The sequence below is a fragment of the Triturus cristatus genome, chromosome 10 (genome assembly GCF_964204655.1).
Source record: "Triturus cristatus chromosome 10, aTriCri1.1, whole genome shotgun sequence".
NCBI classification, from domain to species: domain Eukaryota; kingdom Metazoa; phylum Chordata; class Amphibia; order Caudata; family Salamandridae; genus Triturus; species Triturus cristatus.
Window position 1 is genome coordinate 1,024,963,567 of NC_140593.1, and position 22,841 is coordinate 1,024,986,407.

A 22,841-nucleotide genomic window follows, 5' to 3' on the forward strand; every position below is an offset into this window, starting at 1 on the left:
GTCTCTTCTTGGAAGACAAAATTAAATGTCCAGTCCTTGGATCCTTTGTTAAAGTCTTTTGAAGAGGATCTGGCGTGAAAAGCTCCTCCGGCACCGATTCCTACATCGGTGCCGATGTTTTCGGAACCGACGGCTTTGTTGGTTTATCCGCGCCATGCTTTCTCGGGACCTCCGATTTTTTGTTCGGCGCCGAGGCAGGCTTCGACACGGAAGCGTCGGTGACGAGGGATTTATGTTTGGTCGGCACCGAGAGGCCAGGTTTCGACACCGATGGCTTCGGAACGGAGCTTGTTTTCTTCGGTGCCGAAGAGTGTTTTTCGGCGCCGCTAGGAGGCTGGCTCGAGCCCGAGCCGCCAGGAGACTTGTGATGCTTTTTCACCGGGCCCGAAGGTGAGCTGATGGAAGCGGTATGCTTGGTTTTCCCTAGGCCCGGAGGCGAAGGGGTAATCGGAGTCTCTTTCGGTATGGGCGCGGGAGTGGGAGGGGGTAGAGTACTCACGACCCTCTGCGCCGGTGTGATCTCCTCCACGTCGGAGTCGTCGGCCTCGGAAGCGCTGACAACATCGTCCTCCTGTTCTGTGTGCTGCTGTCCCGAAGCTCCGGTGTCTTCTCCGAAGATGTCAGGTGGAGCCGAGGTCGATGAGTGCGCCATGGTGCGTCGAGCTCGTCGATACCGAATAGTCTTTTTCGATCGAAAAGACTTGCAGGCGGGGCAGTCTCGGGCCTCGTGTTCGGGAGAGAGGCAGAGGTTGCACACCTGTTGGAGATCGGTGTGGGGAAATTTAGACCCACCTTTTGGGCACTTCTTGAAGGGATTCCTTTCCATCGGCCGAGACCGGAGTCGAGATAGGCCCGAAGGCCGCTGCCTGGAATCGAAGAAGTGCCGAAGGGAGAGATGAAGAAGTCGATTTCGTCTGAAGAATCTCGATGGCCGAGGATTTTTCGTCGAAGGTCGAACTGGAAAGGTTCGAAGCCGGAGCACGAAGTATTACATCCGAGCCCGATGGCGGAAAAAAACAATCTGAGGATGGAGCCGAAGCCCATGCGCAGTACGGACCGAAGGAGGAGTCACCAAACTCGTGACTTCCAAAGACTGTCCAAGAAGAAAAACAAACTGCAAACATCCGGTCCCAACACCAGATGGCGATCTATGCACAGTGTATAATCTGCAGCTCATATGCCTCGAACACAAGCTTCCTAGAGCGGTTTTTGGCATTTCAGCCGTCTGCAGCCAGGCTTGCTTGAATCCAGTGGCAAAGTGAGCAAGGGACTCACGTCTGAGCATACCCTGCCAACTTATGGCGAACAAAGCAGTACAAAAGGGGGTGGTGATGGACGGAGCATCAGAACCAATCAAACACTCACACCCAGTCAACAGATCTGGGTTTGTGCAGCCCCAGACGAAGTAAGAGATCGGAAGTCCGATTGAAATGCAGTTGCGCTTCCTGAAACGTAGCTGCCTTGATCAACCAATCGTCCAGTTAGGGGTATACGAATATTTTGTTCCTCCTCAGATGCGCAGCCACCACTGCCATGCATTTTGAAAAAGTCCGAGGTGCTGACTTCAGGCCGAAGGGCAGCATGGAGTATTGATAATGGTTGTTGCCCACAGTGAAACGCAGGAACTTGTGATGTTTCCTCGCTATGGGCACATGAAAGTACGCGTCTTGCAGATCTATTGCGCACAGCCAGTCTCCCTGATGAAGTTGAGGGTAGATCTGATGCAAGGACAACATATGAAATTTTTCTCTTCAAACCCATTTGTTGGCTTGTCGTAAGTCGAGAATGGGTCTTAACTCGTTCTTGTCTTTCTTGCAAACTAGAAAGAATCGTGAATACAGCCCTGTTCCTCTCTGTCCCAGAGGGACCGGTTCTATCGCATTTTTCTCCAGGTGGGTGTTGGCCTCCTTCTGCAAATCGCGCAGCATACATCTTGATCGAGTTGGGGGGATTGATGGAGGAGGGCTTATAAAACGTATTGAGTATCCACTTTGGACAATATTCAGCACCCAATTGTTCTGAGTTATTATCTGCCACTTTGCCAGGTGTCCATGGATACTTACCCCCACCGGAGTGGACAACAGACATGGGGGAAGAAACCCTTCAGGGCTTCGGACCAGCAGGAGCCTTATTCCCCTGCCCTGAGATCGTTGGAACCTCTGAGAGGAATAACGTACCTCGAAAGGATGGAAGGTAAAGTAAAAAATCCTTCGCAAAGACGGCTTGGCGGTACATCCATGTGAGAAAAAAATTATCAAAATGAATTTTGTACATTACCTTCAAATTACTAACTACTAAAGCAAAATCAATAATAAATAGATGCCTTACCATATAAATAACTTGAGGTTCAAAGGAGCAGACAATACTCATGTTGTAGAGCCGGGGGAATTCCATATAAATCTTTCGCAGTACATCAGCAGCCTGAGAAAAACAAGAGCAGCAGATTACTTTAGAACAAATGCCACGTTAGGAAAACATTAAGACAACCCCTAACATTCTGATTCAGAAAATGACTATGTCAGAGACGAGGAATGCTCCCAGGTTAAGTGACAAACTTTACAATTGATGACCTAGAACTGTTCAGTGGCCCTTCGGTTTCAAGCCACTTAAATTCAGGAGCTCCTACACATTCATCTGTGTGCTACAAGTCAAATATCCTATTAGACTGAGGAGGTGGCTTAGTTTTTGACACTGATCTCTAGTTTTGGTGTTGAAAAGGAACTAAAACAGCAGCATGTTTTATCAAAGATAATAGTAACAGGAGGTACAGTTGTCGATGCCACTGACCGACATTACTCCATTGCATATTATGCTTCTAAGATAGAAATATAGAAATAGAGTTTGTGTGCAATGTAAAAAGTGTGATCTGAGTAATCAATCCTCTCTTTTCAATTTTATTTCCATTGTAATCCAAAGAGGTACATAGGCCACTGCTGCTTTTTAGGTCTCGGCCTGACGAATGCAGCGCATGCGCTGCTCTCGTCATACAAGGGCTTCTTGGAATAGATACGATTCCAGAAGCTCGCTTTATGCTCCGCCCGTGTTTTGCATTGGTGCACATCATTTTGAGTCACCAATTATGCAAAACCTGGTTTTCTGATCGTCCAGGAGGGATTTTAGTCCCTCCTGGTTACCACTCTGTCTCCTTTTGGCCCCTTCCACCGGGTTTGCATCTTTTACTGGCGGCGGGAGACAGTGTCTCCTAATTAGCCGCTAAGCACTTTTTTTTTGGTATAGCTTTTCGCCATCCCTCGCTGATCCTCTGGCTTTGTTTAATATCCCCCCCCTTACCCAAACGCCCGCAAGTCGGGCTCCTACATAAGACCGTGCTTGTTCTGAAAGTTTTCTTGATATGAAAATGTGTGGAAATCTGTCTGTGCAAGGTTTGCGTTTTTCTCCCAGTTCGTATTGTGTGCCTTTCTCCCTTTAATCGAGCTTTATGTGCTTGCAGTGTAACCAAAATACACTTTCCCCCACCACGCACACCCACTTTCACATTGCTTGGATGCAATGGTACTTTTGTGCTGTTCAAATAACAAGACGTGATCATTGCAAATAACTGTTCCCCACTTCTGAGACATAACCTGCACTTCCTGTTACGAGAGTCCCACACTTGGCACGTTACAGTACATCTCCCACTTAAAAGTGTAAAATGGGAATTTCGTGTCAACGATATGTACATGCGAGGCCTCGGTGATGATGGCAGTAACGCTCCCTGTTACAATCATCCTGGTGTAACACATCTTGGAATTCCATGCTGAATCGGACAGAGCAGAATTAATTCAAGGGTTTTAAGAAGCCCAATAAATCAAAAAGGGTTTGAATTGTCACAGCATACCGTTAATGCTGAGTAAATTTAGTCCGAAGCACCCCGCCCCTCCCCCCCACCACCACTATCGGCGAACAAGGCTTATTTGACTATTACACTTGCTGCAGATTTTTGAGTTGGTCGGCAGGGAATCCAGTTACCCCCTTTGAAGTGATAAGAATGGGGGTGGCAGGTGGTGTCATGCCCTACATTATGGGGGTTGGGGCGGTTGTTAGGTGGGGTAGTGATTAAACCGACCATGCACGGTACAGCGTTCGGATTTGGGGGAGGGCAGTGGTAGTTCCGCCCTTATTTAAGAGTTGGTGGGAGCAAAGGGCACGTAACACTTCAAGAGGATCAAGCTGGGGCAGTGGGCGTTTCCCTGGAATACAGGAATTCACATTTCGGGGCTGCTGTGGTGAGCGCGTCACAACAAGTGTAATGTTTCAGAGATCTGGGCAGTGGGAATTTCAGGCAGGGGGGAGGGCAGTTGGTTTCATGATTCATCGGTCTGCAAAGGGCAAATTACACGCGCTGGACTATTGACTAACAAAATATTAATTTCTTAAACTGGAAACCAATCGTAGGCGAGTGTTATATATTTGTTGATTAAATTACAGCAATCAAACACTCGTGAGCTGTTCTGTGTAGATCCGTGTGCTGTTGAAGTAACATAGCTGAGACACAGGGCCTATAGAATATCACATCTTCCTTATAACGTACTTTTAGAAGAAAGGTGCTCATATACAGAAGGTTCGTTGAAAAGCGTCGGTGGGAAAAGGCTGTCCTTCCAGGAAATATAATTTACGTATGGTTGTGATGACGGAGGCTGTCGAGTAGGCGGGGGTGGGGCATTAAATGTCACTGATGTGGTCTTCCTGTTTATGGACTATTACAAGGAACAGCCAGCTGCCCTCATATGACCACATCACGAGGTGACGACACAACCTGCTGATACCTAGGTCTCTTTTCGGGGCCCTAGCGACTTGCCCGACCTGCGGTTCCTTTCAGTGTCCTATTGCCTGCCTCTTGTTTGGAGCGCTGGCTCCTCACTGCAGCCAGCGGCCTCTTTGCGCGCCATGAAGTGCAGCAATGAGGCGCAGTTTGCTTGCTTAGGAGATTACATTCACGCTAGTGCATTTCACTTGTGATAATTCTTGGGGAATTGTCGTTTATTGTTAAGATTTGGTGGGGAAGTGCCTGGGGACTGCCCTCTATTTTGCGACCTTGGAGTGGTTTAAAGGGACAGGGCTGCCTTGCAGACAGTACTGAGATAGCGGAGCGGGTTGAGCCCTCGCTGTAAAGCTTGGTAACCCTGATGCTGACGGCACCATTTTTAAAAAACACTTTGTCCTGGAAGTATGGAGAGTGATTACTCTTATGCTAGTCACACGATTACAGCAATTGGTTTTGTTTTCTGTAATAATATTTTAATATTAAAATTTGCTGGCTTGGGGCCGAGGTGCCCTTGGACTATCGAAGATCGGGCTGCTGGTTACATAGACAGCTAAGTCTTCATTCCACCTTCTTAATCCATCAACACCCTGCCTGCTCCTTTATCGCTCTCACCCTTGCAGGTTTTTAGTTTCCTCCAGTTGGAGCATTTTTTGGAAACATTTTAACGTGAATAATGTATTTTTAGGAGATCCTCGTCCATACTACATCTAATCTGTGAGACCAGTGTTCAGTTCAGCGCAGCAAAGGGTTGCCCAAGATCACACAGTGTGGAGTCCAAACCGGACTTAGTAGAGCATTTTGTATTCTGACTTGAGATTATAAATGTGCAGCTACCAGTGTCCTCCTGTTTTAAAGGTGACGATGCTTAACTGTCAAAATGTCACTTTCCTACATCTGAATGTACAGCCAACTTGTAAACACATTGTCGCAGTAACCATGTACCGTGCTTTCAAACAGCTTTTATGGTGGCTTAAGACATAAGGGAAATATAAAATAAATACAGACCCAAATGCGTGATATTTCCAAGCAAAGGACACGTTCCTTTTACCTTTTGGGCCCGTGATTGTGCTTCACGTATGTTCAAAGCACCTTGATACACTGACTTTCAGCCACTAAAAGATGTGCCCGATTCCATTTCATGTTTGGGTGGGACTGCCCGTCTCTGACACTGTTCATTCTGTACACCTCATGCCCTGGTTAACACGAGACACACTTCATGCTAGCCTTACCGTCCCTCCGTGACGGACTTCTCGGGACACTGAGACCTCTCGATTTCCACTCTCTGAAAATGTTATTAAAGAAAGGTTTGGGGAGGCAGAAATCACAATAAAATGTGCCTGAGAGAAGAGGCCAAAAGGAACTGATCTGGGAGCTAAACAATTGCATCCTCAGGGATGAAAGGCACAGGGAAGACGGTAAAAGTGGATTAGAGTGGCTGTTAAGTTTTTTATGGGCACTGGGCGTGGTGCACGGCTGAGGAGAGGAAGGGGCGCCCTGTGGTGCAAGAATCCCCTCGTCGATATCTGACTGCCTATCTATTTATGCCTATCTGTGTCTCTAGTTATCCATGTGTTTATCCATGTGTTTATCGAGGTCTCTGCCTTCTACGCTCCACCTCTCACACCCCTTGCTGGCTACACTCAATTCTGAACCTACCCTCTCTTCCTAGCTCTGTTTGTGACTGTACCTCGATTCCATCTGTTTCTGTGTGCCACCCACTCATAATATAAGTATATACGTCTAGATGTTATTGGTGCCCTTCAGTCTTATACATGTGTGTTTATGTATCCCCACCTTTACCACACAACTTCTGTAGTACCCATATCTGTCTGTCTGTGTGTGTGTCTATCGCCATGCCTGCCTCTATTGATCTGTCTCTATCTAGCCCGCATCCTCTTTTTACCTCTATCACTTTATCTATATCGATATGCCACAATCTGGCCCCGAGTAGTGCAGGACTCTCTTTGAATAAGCCTGCAAGCCCTGCTCTTCGTGCCTTCTCTGTCTGCCGTGCACATATAGTCTTTGAACACTGGACTGTGCTCGGCTGAGTCGAGTGGGAGGATGGGAGCAGCATTTCCAGCCCCCCACCTTCGTCAACAGAGCTGGGATTAGCAACTGTAGCTCTGTGCAAAGTGCATCACCGTCAGTGGTTATTAATGGGCACCCTTCAGCTTAGCTGCCATGTACTGGGCAGTCTGCGGGCATCAAATAACGTGCAGCATTTGCACATCTGTGCCATAGAGGCTATGTGACTTGCATTGTAATGGGCATGGCCATATGAAAGCCACCTATGCAATATATACATCCCCTCGTTACGGTACTCTGCTTCCATACAGATGCTCCTGCTGTTATAAAATGCTCTCTGGCATCACTCAGGGAACTAAGTTGAGCTACATCAGCTACCCAAAACAAGCATTGAAAATGCAATAGGTCTCACCTTTGATTAAGTTAAGGCCATTTGCTTTGCTAATGGTATTGTATAGCCAGTGGTCAAAGTGGGGGGAAAAAAGTAGGGGAACTGTGGGCGGAGAATCAGAGGGCGGGAATAACCCAAGAATTGGCTCAGTGGGCGGAGCCAGAGGTGTGGCCAGAATGAGCGAACATCCCAATTTTTAGTATTTGTTTGGCATTTCACTGCCCGATTTAATCAACCAATGGATACACATGATTATTTAAGTTTATAATGAGTAGTTGACTTTAAAACACATTCACAAAGTGGGATATGCTTCTAATCACAGAATGTCCCAAATATGATAAAATGTGGAAGCACAAGCCATTTGTCGCCGAGTCATGGAGTTTGTCATCAGCACTTCTCCCTTTTTCCACAACAGTAGTTCAAACATGAATGGCAAAATATCCTAGTTTGCAAATGTTTTCTATATAATTATGGCTCTGCCATATTAGCCTCATAATGCAAGATCTGCTGCATGATCTGACCATTTAAACTAATAAATTGTTTATAGCTCAAACGTATCAAAAGTTAATGCAAAATGCGACTTGTTTTGCTGCGGAGTGGATGGCTTATTACAAAAGTTGACTGATCACCTTTCTCACTGTTGCATTTGTATGTTACGCTGGTACTAATAAGGCAACATCTTTCCAAAGACTGTTAGCATGTGTACACGTCAAAATAATAAAATATCAGAAAATATACTGCATCACGCGGCAGCCTTTTTTTCAATGCATAATTTAGTCAACACTGCAGCATAATTTTGTCCTCCTTTGCTGCATATTTTAATTCCAGTGGCCCCACAGCAAGCAGCACGTGCTAAAAGTGCTTGTGAATGAAGCAGAGAGACTGTGAAGTTTGCGAACTTAGTTTGGTGTGCTTGCAAATTCTGCATTGCCAATCCCTGGTGAGTTGCAGCTACTACTTCTGAAACAAGGCCAATGGAGCTAACTATGGGTGAGGCAGACTGGCCTCAAGGGCAAGGCCGGCCTTAGCACTGGTGGTGCCCTGTGCATTAATGTTTGTTATTGCCCCCTAATGACCACCTCTGCCATGGATTCCCTCACTACAACCCTTTAACAGTGCCCCTCAAGTCTCAATAACCAAACTCTCTCTCAGATGCATTTAATTTGATTTACAGCGCCACTCATAGCAGTGTAGGGTGTCAGAGCACTTTACATCACACACATTACTCAGAGACAATCAATATGTGTGTAAATCACTGTATAGAAAATGTTACATAAGACCAAGGACTGCAAGGTGTAGGAGTCACATGACAACCATACTACTAGGCCGTATAGTTTAATAGTGATTGGTCTGGAGAACCACAAACTCAGAATTTAAAACGTAATACCATGGTTGGGGGTTCTCTTTAATAATCAGAATTGATTTCTGTCCAAAAGAACACTTGTTGCAACATTAGGATAATCAAAGACCGGGAAGGGGGGGGGGGCGACATAATGCTCTAATTTATACCTTGCAGTTTGTATGCAGCTCTTATAAACTTATAAACTGCGAGTAACACAAGGATTTCTCTGACAAAAGCAGAAGCCCACTGACCTATTTACATTATGTGCACTTTGTGATCTGTGTAGGATGGTGGAATCTGACTGCATGGTTGCCTCCTGGTGTTTTGCTGGTTTTCGACTTAGTCTGGCTGGGATCCTGCTATTCAGGACCCCAGCCTATCTGCTTTCTCCCTTAAATTGATTACAAGTACTATAGCTACACTGCGGATTGGATTCTGGGGTACCCCTATAAGTCCTTAGTATATGGTATACTATGTACCCAGGGCCTAGGTACCCCAGAGGCCTACCAGGGGCTGCAGCATGTATTGTGCCACCCCTGGGAAGCCCTCCAAAATGACACCACAGGTCTGCTACAGCAGCCTGGGTAAGGTGGTGCATGCACCCCTTACGGAGATATAGGTTCACTATATCTCTCCATATCACTGCACATATAAACCTTTCAGTCACCCCTATGGCAGGCCTTACCAATCCTGAAGGCAGGGTGCTGGGTTTTAGTTGAGAGGGTGCCCATGCATGAGCAGAGCCCCTCTGCAGCCTTTGGAACCTTTATTCCGGGGTTGTTTGTGATGCAGCCAAACCATACACTCTTAAGTGCATTATAACCAAACGGTAAATGCTAACTTTGGGATGGCTGCATGGAAACATGTTGTGTTTGGTGTCAACCACTTTGGAATCATACCCCCACACCAGTAAATAGTGGGAGAGTATGATCCCACCCATCTAGAGGGAGAGACATGACAGCACCGGTACACCTGGTACCAGCTAACAGAGCACTGGCGTCACAAAATGGATGCTGCCAGCCACAGACACGAGTCTGCCCTCGTGTTGCTGGACGAAACTCCGGCATGGGAGGCCTGGACAATAGGTTTCCTGTCACAGGGAGGTGTCACCACCTCCCAGACAGGCTTTAGTGTATTGGGGCTGGGAGGGTGCACTTCAAGAGTGCTTTGAAGTTCAGCACTGGGAGCACATTTGGTGTCCTTGTGCACAGTCCAGCTCAAACCGCTACAAGCCCCTGCTCTGGGGTGAAACTGGACAAAGGAAATGGGTGTAGCCACCCCTCTTTCCTGACCCTCCCATAGGTGGGTTCCTAGAGTTTGTCCCACCCCTTCCTTAGGTATAAGATAGGAACCCCTGGCTACAGGACTTTAGATTACACCTGGACGAAACTCTGATACTGAATCCTGGAACTTCGATAATCTACATTGGACTAGATGAGTGAAGAATCTCCATTGGAGTAAAGGAGTTACTCCCCTGCAAGGCAGTCACCAAAGATGCATCTGACCGGTTTGCATCTCCGAAGCTCCCGCCGGACTCCGAATAATTTTGCAATGCAGGAGGTGGGTTTCTGTGGTCTTAGAGGTTGATCAGTGCACACAGCAAGTCTTCGGCCAGTATTCCTTGTGGCGACCGTGCAACCCGAACCCCTGGACACCGTGTCACTTTGCAGAAGCATCAGCTTTCCAACGACTCCTGCAGCTGAGCTTTGGGTTACTTGTAGCTCTGACCCCAAGCAGCATTTGCACAGAAGATTACCTGCCTACACTCCACAAGTGTTCCGTTAGCTGGCCCTTTGTGTTTTCTCTCGGGGTCCCTTCGCGATCCCTAGTCCATCGACTGGTGGGTCCCTGTGAAGGCAATTTTACTTCTAAATGGGCTTACCTGGTTGCTCCAGATGTGCCCTGACTCTCCATTGCATGGGGAATCCCCAGGACCTTGCTGGTCCGCACCGAAGCATCTTTTCTCTTCCTGCATGGGTTGCTGTTGCCAAGGCTTGTTGTGTTCAATCCGAGTACCGACACCGCAGAACTCGACATCCTTTGTGGGACAGTTCGAATCCAACTCCTGGTTGTCGTTGACACCTCCTGGTCCTCATGGCTGCAGAGTAACGCTTCACCTCATCTGAAAGAAACACGTTAGTTAGATTCCTCACCTTAGAATATCCCCAGGCGTCAGGCTGGATCCGGAAAGATTTTTGTAGCAATACCCCTTGCTAGGCGTCGTCTGCCGCTCCGCGTCCGTCGTTGGCGTTGTGCGCCGGAATGACGTAGTCGGAGTACTTAGACGCCGCCCTCGCGCGCTGACGTCAATTCTTGTTCTTCTTTTTTCCGTGCCAGACAGCGCCGATCCGTGAAGAGCTTACCCCTTAGTCAATTTGTGACTAAACTTTTTTGACTCTTTTTGGTCTTCTGTCGACTCGACTCTGGTGCCGGTAGGATGCCCGGGTTTAAAGCCTGTTCTCATCCAGGGGATACTCATCAATAGTCATAATCTATGAATAATCCCCGCCCACGTGCAGGATCCCGGAGCATATAGAAAATACATATATATACATATATATGCATATGTGAAAACATATACATGCAGCCTAAAAATGTTTCAAACATGGCAATGCTGTAAATTACATAGGTTTGCATTGTAGTGCCCCCTAACCCATAAGGAAAAAAGGAAGCACCAAGCCAATTGTCACACAACAATGCTTTATTGCCATAAAGCAAACTTGTTAATTGCAGGCACTTGCCTGTAGGCTGCAGTAGAGTATCAAGAAACAAAGAAAATGACACCTTGCCTTTAAGGCATTAGAGTAAGGGGACCGTGCCTTTAAGAGCTGCAGGAGACCCCTTGCTCCCATGATGCACCACAGGTCACAGTTAGGCCAGTTCTTTTTTCCGGCTCCTTCTATGAGGATCCTGGAGCTTGAGCTCTTCAGTTTTTTGACTGAAAGTTTTGTAATTCAGAATTTTTCAGAAAATTCGACATTTTCTGGCTCCTGAAAGAGTGTTCTGCTGGTTTCCTGAAGAATTTCAAATTTTTTTCCAGTCCGAATGCCTGCTTTATTTAGGAAATGCCCTTCCTGTGGCAATAAGATGGCACTGGCGGATCCACACTCTGTGTGTATTGTGTGTTTACCAACTTCACACAATCCTGACCGGTGCCCCCACTGCCAGAAGTTTTCCAGGCGCACTCTACGCGATAGAGAGCGCATTAAGCTGCATGCCCAGCTGGAGAAGGAAAGAAGCCGCCGTGAAGGCGACCATTCATCCTTAAAACCACCTTCTTCAGCTAGACAACCTCAGAAACATCGACATACCACCTCTCCTGACCCCAGGAAGACCAAGGTTACAGGAGATTCGCCGTCGACGTCGAAGGTACTGTCGAAAAAACCGAGATCCTTCCTGATCAGCCTTCTCTTTTCAAGTCCCCTGTTGTTTCGCGCTTTCTTAAAGGCATTACGCACATGTTTCCTCCTGTCCCCTTCGTAATGCCTCAGTGGGATTTAAATCTTGTCTTGACCTTTCTGATGTTCGCTCCCTTTGAGCCCCTACACAATTGTCCACTTCGTCTTCTGACTCTTAAGACTGCTTTCCTGGTTGCTATCACCTCGGCTAGACGGGTGAGTGAGCTCCAGGCTCTGTCATCTAAGCCTCCCTTTCTTTCTGTTCATCCGGACAAGGTTGTCCTCCGGACTCGTCCTTCTTTTCTTCCGAAAGTGGTGACCCCCTTTCACATCGGCCAATCGGTCACTTTGCCTACCTTCTTTCCGCCTCCGCATCCTTCGAAAGAGGAAGAGAGGCTCCACCGTCTGGACCCAAAATGTGCGCTGTCCTTTTATTTGGACCGCACCAGACAGTTCCGGGTGGACGACCAACTTTTTGTTGGCTACGTAGGTGCTAAGAAGGGGAGAGCCGTACACAAACGGACCATCTCACGGTGGGTCGTCTTGTGTATAAAAGTTTGTTACTCCTTGGCAAAAAAGGACCCTCCTGTTGAGCTGAGAGCCCATTCCACCCGGGCCACGGCAGCGTCTACTGCCCTGGGACTGGGAGTTCCCTTGCAGGACATCTGTCAGGCGGCGACGTGGGCCTCACTGCACACGTTCGCCAAGCACTATTGCCTGGACAGCCAAGTCCGGAGAGATGGCTTCTTTGGCCGTTCTGTTCTCCAGGACTTTCTTGTGTGATCTTGCAGACCCTCCACCGGGGTTGGTATTGCTGGGGTATCTATTTAAGGTGAGGAATCTAACTAACGTGTTTCTTTCAGATGAACAAGTTACTTACCTTCGGTAACTATGTATATGTAAGAAACATTAGTTAGTTAGATTCCTCACCGACCCATCCATCCTCCCCACTCTGCGAACCGACATCTAGGGTTAAGGTCATCCTGTTCAGGGCCCTAGACTTTTTGGCACCAGTGTCGGTCTCTTGCATGTCTCTGCGTTCCTGGCGCGGACAGCTATGTACAAGAACTGACGTCAGCGCGTGAGGACGGTGTCTAAGTACTCCGACGACGTCATTCCGGCGCACGACGCCAACGACGGACGCGGAGCCGCAGACGACGCCTAGCGACGCGCAAGGGGTATTGCTACAAAAATCTTTCCGGATCCAGCCTGACGCCTGGGGATATTCTAAGGTGAGGAATCTAACTAAGTAATGTTTGTTACAGATACATCGTTACCGAAGGTAAGTAACTTGTTCTTCGCACCTGAATCACACGACATCTGTGGGCATTCGTCTATCATGCCCCTGGTCACTGGCAAGTGACCCAGACTCTGTCCCCTCTGCTTTCCGGTTCTTCTGATCTTCGATCCAGGCTTGGATCACACTGGACACTTTTCTCTTTCCCAGGCAGCAGCACTTTGCAGCAAATCGCCATTGAAATCAACGACGATTCCCGACACCATATGACACCTATGCACCCGGCTTCCCTGGGTGAGGTAACTCGAGTACTCCGGTGCGCCCATGGGTGCTGGCCCTAGAACCCCCTAAATCAAAAGGGGTTTGCTCAAAATCCTCTCCTAAGTGTCCTTAACTTCTAAAATTCCAACCACGACTTTCCCATAGAATAGAACGGGGCTCGCGCCTGTGTTGTCACTCTGCACGTGTCCCTCGTGGGTCTCCTGTGTCATTACCTTGGGTGGTTCCTTGGGGTCCCAGCAATTCTACGTGCTCTAGGCACTGTGTCTAGTCAAGTCGTGGTTCTTATACCACTTTCTTAATATATGGTTTGTTCTGCCCCTAGGGGCCCATTGTATATTGTGCTATTTACTGTCATTTTAGAACTGTATTATTGTGTATCTTGGACTCTAATCTCATAAAGAGATTAGTAGTGAGTGTTTAAAAATAAATACATATATTTTATATATACCTTGTGTGGATCTCCTTTCATTGAGTAATTCAAGAGGTTATAATCTGGTAAACCAAGTTGCTTTACACTCCTTCAAGACTTAGCCTGAAGGCTGCTCTCCATAGCTACCACTAGGATAGCTTTCAATAAAGGTCGTCTTTAAACCTATCATCAATAAGGGTTGTTTGTACTGGTACAAGGTGCCCACTATAACTAGTGGACAGCATAAACCAGGCCAACTTCTCACAATCTGCATGGTACATGTTCTTTGCAGCATGCACATTAACCCTCTGAGCTACCTTTCCATGAATCAAAACTTTCACTAGACAAAATGATCTCTCTCTAGGAAGAACATTAAACGCCAGAGTCGTCATGACATTTTTATTGTTGCCGAAAATTGCTGGAGGCCAGGAAGGAGGCAGCAAGCGCTTTTAAAACCTTAATATACTTGCAAACATAATGCCTCCACCGAAAGTCAGCACCCGGTGCGGTCACACCGGTTGCACTGCCCTAGAGCTGGCCCTTCTAAAGGTTCCTGTGACCACAGTGACAGAGTCTGCCCGCAAGACTGGAGGTGAACTTCAGTATGGATTGTGGTGGACAAGCCTTGAAGGTTAAACTACACTTGTCATGCTAGAATCCATCTGCTGGTGCTACGACACCGGGGCTTCTAAGGTCCTGCACAGCCTTCTAAGGTCTAGCATAGGAATGTGCTCCCTCAGAGGAGTGGTCTGGTGGACTGGTTATTAAGGCTGAACCTGGTTCTCCAGTTCCAAATTCCATAGCTCTGGCCATAGTGCCACATTCTCTCCCCCACTGAACACCATACTGCCCCACTGAGAAAAACTCACATTGCCTTCAATTGCAACCCAATTGCTGTCGGCTATAAACACCTGGATGCGGCTCAATTTGAATCACGCACTAGACAAGAGCAATATGCGGCCTACAAAAAAAAGTAACAACATCCTGGAATAAGCAAACACTCAGAGGGAACGCAAAATTTAGCAAACCATGTGAAATGTAAGCAGGAACAACATGGTTACCTTAACGCGTTTACACTCACTATTCAGAAATCAGTGAGTGTTTTTGCCTGAAAAGTTAAGGACATGACTACAGGGCCCTGAATGGACCCATTTCAATGTCCGTTGCTTATATCCTTACAAAACGTAAGCAGTATGGTAAAAAGACCACATTCCTGGACGCAGAGCCGCATTACACATTTTGTTTTCCAATCCACACAACCAGTACCTCCAGGATTGGTGCACTAGTTGCAAGGCCAGGGAAAACAAAGACAAGAAAACAACAATAGCGCTTCACTGACAAACTCTGTAAAAGTGGCGCTAATGTGTTTGGGTGTGAATAAAATCAATCTAGCCAGTTTGCTACCACTCTGTCTTACTTTATTTTTCATAATTTTAACCTTTTATTCCAGATGCTGCACTTTGGAATTAAAATACGACATTTCCAGCAAAAATGTTTTTCTTTTTGGGATCCATTTCACAGGGAAGCAAATAAAAGAAAGGAGAGGAAAGAGAGTGAAAACCCCCTCTTGAAGACTCGGTTTTCAGTGAGAGAAGAACTGCTAGACAGAAAGAGAGGGACGAAGGAAAGAGTGGGGGGGGGCAGCTGAAGCGGCAGAATAGAAGTGGGCACTGTATCTTCTTCTCTGGGCGAGAAGGAAAAGACAAGAGTCCTGTTACTTCTGTGCCTTCCCGCCCTTCACAAACGCCAGGAACCCCGAGCTTTATTTATAGGCGGTGGCGAATTCTTGCGTCCTGAGACGCATTTTCAAAAAAAAAAAAAGTAGGGGAACGGACTCCTTGGAATTGAATAAGTAGGGGTACGCCGTGCCCTGCCGTTCCCGCCCACTTCGACCACTGTGTATAGCAAAGCAAATGGCTTTAACTTAATTAAAGGCGAGACCTATTGCATTTGTAATACTTGTTCCTTATGTAGCCGTAGGAACGTGTAGGGGGCGCTCTTCGCTCCTCCTTCAGTGCTGTTCTGTTTCATCAGTGTTTCTCTGCAGAGAATGAGAGATTTGTTTGCTGGTTCCATGATGAGTCACTGATGCCGTTTACCCATCTGCATGCTGATGACAGCCTGTGAATCTGAGCTGCCAGCAAAAGGTATAACTTCCTGAAAAATTGGGGGAAAGGCTGCTATAAATGTTAATCTCATTGTTGTGTTTCTTATTTAGAACTAAGAATGCCTACCCTAACTTGTTTGGATGTCGGAACTGCGGCTCTCATGGCAGTTTGAGGTACATTAAATGTCATTTTTTTTTGTTATGCACATTTGAATTATTTTTTGCACTCCTGAAGCCGGTATTGGGCTTTTCGAATGCCCCATTGGGATGAACTGGGAAACAGAAATGCTAAACTAGCGCTGCTGAAGCTATACGTGGCTAAAGCTTGCCCGGTTACTGTTAACACAAACCGGTTTACCCCTGTTCAGACATGCAAGTTGTATCACTCTTACTAGCACTGATGGAGGGAATAATCCATACTGCAAGGATGTGTTATTCTGTCATCTTTTTCAAACGTGGTTCTTCAACGGTCTTATTTCTGTTCTAAAGTCCATTGAGTTCCCAATCCTTCTTTAAGAGGCAGAATTGGCTCTGTTCCAGCCACATACACAAAAATAGAACCCAGGTGAATCACCACCCAAATGTTTAGGTAAAGGTCAATTATGTTGAACATAAGACTGAGGACTTTGTACCGGTGCTGCAGCGTTCTCACTGTGCTTTTGTAATCTTTTAATTTTTTTATGACGTATTATTGTCTGTTTACTATCTCTGCCTTTTGTTCGTGACTAAGCCCTAGAAATGATAGTCGAAACCTGTGGCACAGATTTTTGCTCCTAAACCACATTTTTAGCAACATCTAGGTTTTGGGGATCTGGCGACTTTAATCAAATTTCAGCTTTTTGAAAACACCCACCGATTTCCTAGAGGACTTTGCACGTTAACTTTTAAATTAACTGAGTTTGCGGTCTAATTGTTCTTTTATACTTTTTGGCATTGCGATGAGAATCATTCACTTGTTTGGTCTTTTTTGCAGAGGTCTTAAGTTTACCTGAAGGATTTCACCCATCTTCTGAAAAATTCTAAAAGACTCGTACTACTGCTAATACAGTCGCCCCCAACTCCCTTGACCAATAGGTTTGAGGTGAGAGTAATTGGTCCATGAGGTGGATGGAAGGAACACCTTATATAATGCTATTTCACTGCCATAAAGAAGACTTGTAATGTTTAGGCTAGGAGGGACACATTCATGTTACATTTAATATTCAAGGCCTTTTATAAAAGATAGCCATTTACACTTATTCTATGTAAAACGCTAATAAAATGCATCACTTTATTCATGAACCAAATTATTGTATTGTAGCTGTTTCTGGACTTAGTAAATGTCTGACCAATTTAACTACATTCAATGAATGACACCATAGAGGGCGAAGTTAGTTTTCTGGCATTAATGATGATTGCATCTTTGCCGTTTAACCATCGGACGTCTATTTGGTGAGGCTTTTACTTTTCTGAAGTGCCAGAAATGTGTATAGTCGACATTCAGTAAAATCGGGGGTAACCTTCGATAGAAGCCTCATCTGGAAGCAATGAAAGGCAATACTGTAGTCCTTTCAAGGACACTTAACAGCCCAATTAAGTGGGCCACAATGCTGAATGTGGTCTTCAAAATTCCTTCTGTCGATTACATATGGCTATGAAATTATTCTGGATAGAGCTGCCGGACTGTTAGATCTTCTACTGGCAAAAGCACACAGAACTGTATATCTACTTTCGAATTACACCTCACAGGCTCAGCTCTGTTTGGAATGCAGACAATCCTGGGTGACCAGATGCTCCGTCTTAAGATGCGCTATAAATTCAGGTTGGCAGACACAAAACTCGTTAGCATCCCGAGTCTGGCACGAAATAAGTTGAGCCCCAAGTCTTAATATAGCCGGGCCCTAGAAGATGCTGGCCAATTATTACTAATTTCCAGTTTTGTGGGATATCAGGGTTTCGCAAACACAAGGAAATGTTGGACGGAGCGCTGAAACTTTTCAGACACTCACCCCCCAGTCACATATCTGGGTTAAATTTTAGCTCACTACATCACCTCAGGTCAGACCCAGTTATATGCAAATCTGTCTTGACCCAGTGCCTCATGGGAACAGTCAGGCCTAAACTGCCAAGCCAGGTCTTCCCTGATCAAGGTTTCGCCCTCTGTGTTCAAGAAACAACTTATCACAAACATTCATTCTCTGCATTAAGAAAGGGCTTTTGAGCACTGAACACACGCTCGTGCGTGTGCTTTTTTTTTTTAATAGCCCACGATAGGCCTGTGCATGTGTCTTTTTTAAAAACACAGCACGCAATTGGTGCAAGGTGGGTGATTGTCCCACCTTGTTTGTTCCATGGCCTAGGGTCTGCGGGAGCGAGCTTTAATCCCATCTGTTTCCAATTATCGCGTTGGTGGTAATTGGAAACAGATGGTGCTCGTGTTTTTTAGGTCGATCCGAACGCGCGCGCACACCACTCCAGCTGCAGCATCTTTCACTTTTGCCGCCACTTGTCTTATTAGCTTTCACTTTCAGGAAAGTTTGCATCCTTTTTTTTTTTAGCAGGCGAAAGCCTGGCCTGTTTGTGAGCAAAGCAGCAATGCGGCGGCTCGCCGCCTGGTGACCAGAGAGCGTGTAAGATGCTGTAATTGAATCGGGCAAGGTTATGCTTAATCATGCTTGTTCATTTACATATCTGCGCCTGCTCTCCCGTTGGCGGGGCCCGGCGAACGGCACTTGATACCCTCTCTGCTTTATTTCAGTTTGTCACTCGGCTTCCCTCTGACCCCTCCCCACCCTTGGGAAGCCATCTCTCACCGCCTTCCCTTCCCCTTGACCCCAGACATCACTTGAGGGAATGCACTGAGTCCGTCACTTGAGAATCAAGAGACAAGAACCCAGTTAGGGACAAGGCACTGTCATGAATCACACGGAGCCTCCTGTAGACACTACAGAAAGTGGTCGCCTCTGGGGCGCGCAGGCCAGGCATGTACAGACAGCCCCCACCACCCGCACATGCACACACAGGCTGAGGTAAACTCTGGCTTGGCAAACCTCATTTTGAAATCTCAATCAAGTAATGTCATGCCCAGACCGGGTTATGCTATTGGTTTGTGTTCCATTATGCCGTTTCCTGTTATGTTCATGTTGTTTTATACTACGGGTTGTGTTATGTCATGTTACCTTGTTCTATGTCTCTTTGTGTCATGTCGTCTTCATCTCATGTTATATATTACGATATGTCACGGTATATATTGTGTTTTCTCCTGGTACGCTATGTTCTGACATGGATTACGATGTTAAGTTATGATGTGACACCGCTTGTGCTGTGCTATGTCATATGTGCTATGTTGTTTCAAGCCATGCCATGTTGTATCATGGCATGTGGGTTTTGTATAGTTCAACATTCGTCGACCCCGTCTTAGCTGCTTCTTTGGTGCTGCTGTGACGGGGGCTGTTGTTTTCGCTGTAGCCAAAGCTCTTGGTCATGGCGGCTCCTCTGGTTGAGGGGTCTTCAGTCCAGACCGGGCAGTCCATGGCCTCGGTACTTACAAACGCGTCGCAGCAACTGGTTCGGACTTTAGCGTCAGGGAGGGCTGACTGAACGTGTTGCTTGTCTCATTTCACTGAAAATAATTTCCCAATCCATGAACTGACGAGTAAGTACGTTTTCCCTGCACCATGATAGCTCAGTTGGCTGCGTGCCCGCTGCAGGGATGATATAAATACCCTGTCTTTGCTAGGTTCACCTTCTATTTTATCACGTCTGCTTTTGTGTCCCATGTGTGCGCCTTCTGGGCCTGTGTTTGTACACCACCCACCCCCTCAATAAGAGACTAGCGTTGATTTCTAGGTCAGTTATGTAAAAAAAACGTATATATTGTACCTTTTGCTTTCAACTTCTAGCTTAATTTTAGGAGATTGGATTTGATTTTTCATATTTTAGGCAATTTAAGGGTCATTTTATCGGTTGTAGGAATAATTGAGGTCAATGCATTGATGTTTCAAAACATTTTAAGAGGGTGTCCATTCTGGTAGGATATGGATGGACATCCCGAAGTAGAAAGGTGTGGGCGGCTGGGTAGGAAACTCAGCAATTTCAAGAAACCCATCTCGTAGGCAATAAATGCCCCTTCCTGGCGAGGTATGGTTATGGTGGGGTTTGGCACTCTGGCTTCACGCGGGAGACGAGGGGGGGTGGCCATTCTCGTGCGCCGCTCCCTTTCCTTTGTCCTACACAGGGTTGTGACTGATCCCATGGGTTCCTTCGTTGTCCTGGAAGGGGCGGTGGGAGACCGCATACTCAACCTGTTGTCGATTTACTCCCCACTGTCTCTGATGGGGTCTGCATTCAAGCATCTCGCAGAGTTGATCGCTGCCCTGCCCCTGGGGATGACTATTATAGGAGGAGACTTCAACGCAGTTATGGACCCTATCCGCGATGTCACAGGAATCCCCTCAACCTCTAGGACCTCTCAGGCCAAGCTCTGCAACGCCTGGAGACTCTGGCACCCCACAACCAGTCATTATACCCACACATTGGCATCTCATCACAATCACGCCCGGATCGACCGCGTCTTCCTACTAGTTCTCGACTGTCACACGATCAAGGAGATAACCATACTCCCTCTGGGTATTTCCGACCATTCCCCAGTGGCGCTGCGGGTTGGGGATCTACCGAGCACCTTGAGGCCAATATGGCGGCTGAATACCTGGTTTCTCCAAGACAAAGGCTTCTGTGAATCGGTGGGCGGGAAGCCCCGGCAATTCTTCGCCGCTAACCAGGGATCCGTTTCCTCCCCCGCTACCCTGTGGGAGGGGGGCAAAGCCACCATTCGTGGGTTCGCCCAGAGTCAGCTCAAACTCCACCGCACCGAACAGGAATCCCTTATTACCCTCTTGGAGGCTCAGGCTAATCTCAGAGGGGTGCCCACCCGAGGCCCTGGAAAGGAGACTGACATTCTAGCGGTATGAGATCAGGCGGACTTCCATGGAGGCTGCAGAGCTGCTTTGGAGGTCCTCTGTGGCGCGCGTATATAGGTGGGGGGACAAAAATGGCAAGCTTCTCCGTCGATTGGCCACCTATCAGCTGGCCAATTGTATTATCCCTGAGGTGCAGGACTCAAGCAGCGAGACCCAACGATCACCAGCGGCAGTAGCTCAGTGCTTGCCACCTACTATGCCGCGCAGCCTCCGGGGCGGTCGCTCCCCAACTTGCTCCAGCGCGAGCGAATTTCTCTCTCATGCCTTAGCTAGACCGAGGCCGAGGTGCTGGACCTCCACATTGCTCCCGAGGAATCAACGAAGCAATTTCCCACATGGCGTCTGGTAAGACACCGGGTCCGGACGGCTTTCCTCAAGAGTTCTACACGGGCTACCGCAATACGCTGGTGCCCCATCTGCTGGAGCTGTACGACGAGGCGGTTGATAAGGGCTCATTTCGCTTAGAGACCGACATGGCCACCATCGTGGTGATCCCTAAGGCTCAGCCACCCTCGAAGCACTGTCCCGATTACCGGCCCATCTCTCATTAATACAGAGGTCAAGATCTTTGTTACCGTCCTGGCCAATTGCGTGCGGCCATACTTGGCCAAATTGGTTCACCCTGACCAGTGCGGCTTTATGCCCGCGCGGGGTACCCGTCACTGCCTCCGGCGCCTTTACCTCGCCCTAGCAGATTGCCAGTGCTTTACCCCGTACCTCTCCCTCCTTCTTATAGACTTTGAAAAAGCATTTGATTCGGTGGACTGGCGATATCTGGAGGCGGTCTTGGCAGAAATGGACTTTGGGGAGCGCTTCCGCCAGCTTGTAAAAACGCTATACTGCCGACCGAGGGCCCGAGTGCTGGTCAATGGGGCCATGTCCTGCCTTTCCCTATCCGCAGGGGCCCCAGGCAGGGGTGCCCTCTGTCGCCCCTCCTCTTTGCCCTTGCAATGGAACCCCTGGCGTGCCTGGTGCGCTCTGATGAGCTCATCCAGGGGTGGAGATGGCCCAGACTCGGCAAGGACAAAATTGCCCTCTATGCTGATGACGTCCTCCTGTACCTGGCTGAACCCGCGCGGTCGGGAACCTGATGCCTCCGAGCGCTGACCCTTTTCGAGCAAGTTTCCGGCCTCCGAGTGAACTCTGCCAAATCCATCCTGGTCCCCTTTCATCTTTCCCTTGAGTGCTTCGACTGGCAGTCCACGATACTCCTCCAACGGCAGTCATTTAAGTAGCTCGGGATCTGGGTGGCCCTCCTCCCTGATCTAACCTGGGCGCTGAACGCCACCCCAGTGGTGAAGAAGGCCTGGGCTGATTTCCTCCGGTGGCAATCGTTGCCCCTGAACCCTATGGGTAAAATGGCCTTATTTAAGATGACGATATTACCTAGGTTCCTCTATATGCTCCAGAATACGCACCTTCTTTTCTCCTGTGCATGGTTCAGAGACATGGATAGCCTAGCTGTCAAATTTCTCTGGAGGGGAGGAGTCGACGGCCTCGCCTGGCCCTCGCACAATGTCAGATCTCACCTTATGATGGCGGTCTGGGGATGACGAACCTATATCTTTATTATCTGGCGACCCGCCTTCTCTTAGTGCATGACAGGTTCAACGGGGGATGGTCGGATCCGGCCTACCGGCTGGAGCTTCACACTCTGGGTCTTCCCAGTATTCAGGGGATTCTATACGGTAACACCATCCCCTGAGCACTGCCAGAGATCACGCGCGGGGTCCTCCTGGCCTGGCGGGCCTCCCTACGCCACACTCATTGGACCGGGAAGCTGACTCAATGCACTCCACTCTGTCAGGGCGCCCAGCTCCGAGAAGTGGCAGGACTATCCGGCTTCAGGGCATGGGACTTAATCGGTATCTCACAGTTAGGGGATGTCTGGAAGGGGGGACACATCCGCACATTTCAAGACCTT

The 22,841-nt window shown here is 47.8% G+C and overlaps 1 protein-coding gene across 2 annotated transcripts in view; it reads right to left on the bottom strand.

The window, feature by feature from the left end:
- GDE1 (glycerophosphodiester phosphodiesterase 1) overlaps positions 1–22,841 on the bottom strand; it is a 223,964-nt gene that overhangs the window by 37,861 nt on the left and 163,262 nt on the right. For both annotated transcript variants that reach the window (XM_085629054.1, XM_085629055.1), the window contains exon 4: positions 2,329–2,421. In XM_085629054.1, the coding sequence (XP_085485180.1) occupies positions 2,329–2,421 (93 nt within the window). The remainder of the gene's footprint in view (positions 1–2,328; positions 2,422–22,841) is intronic.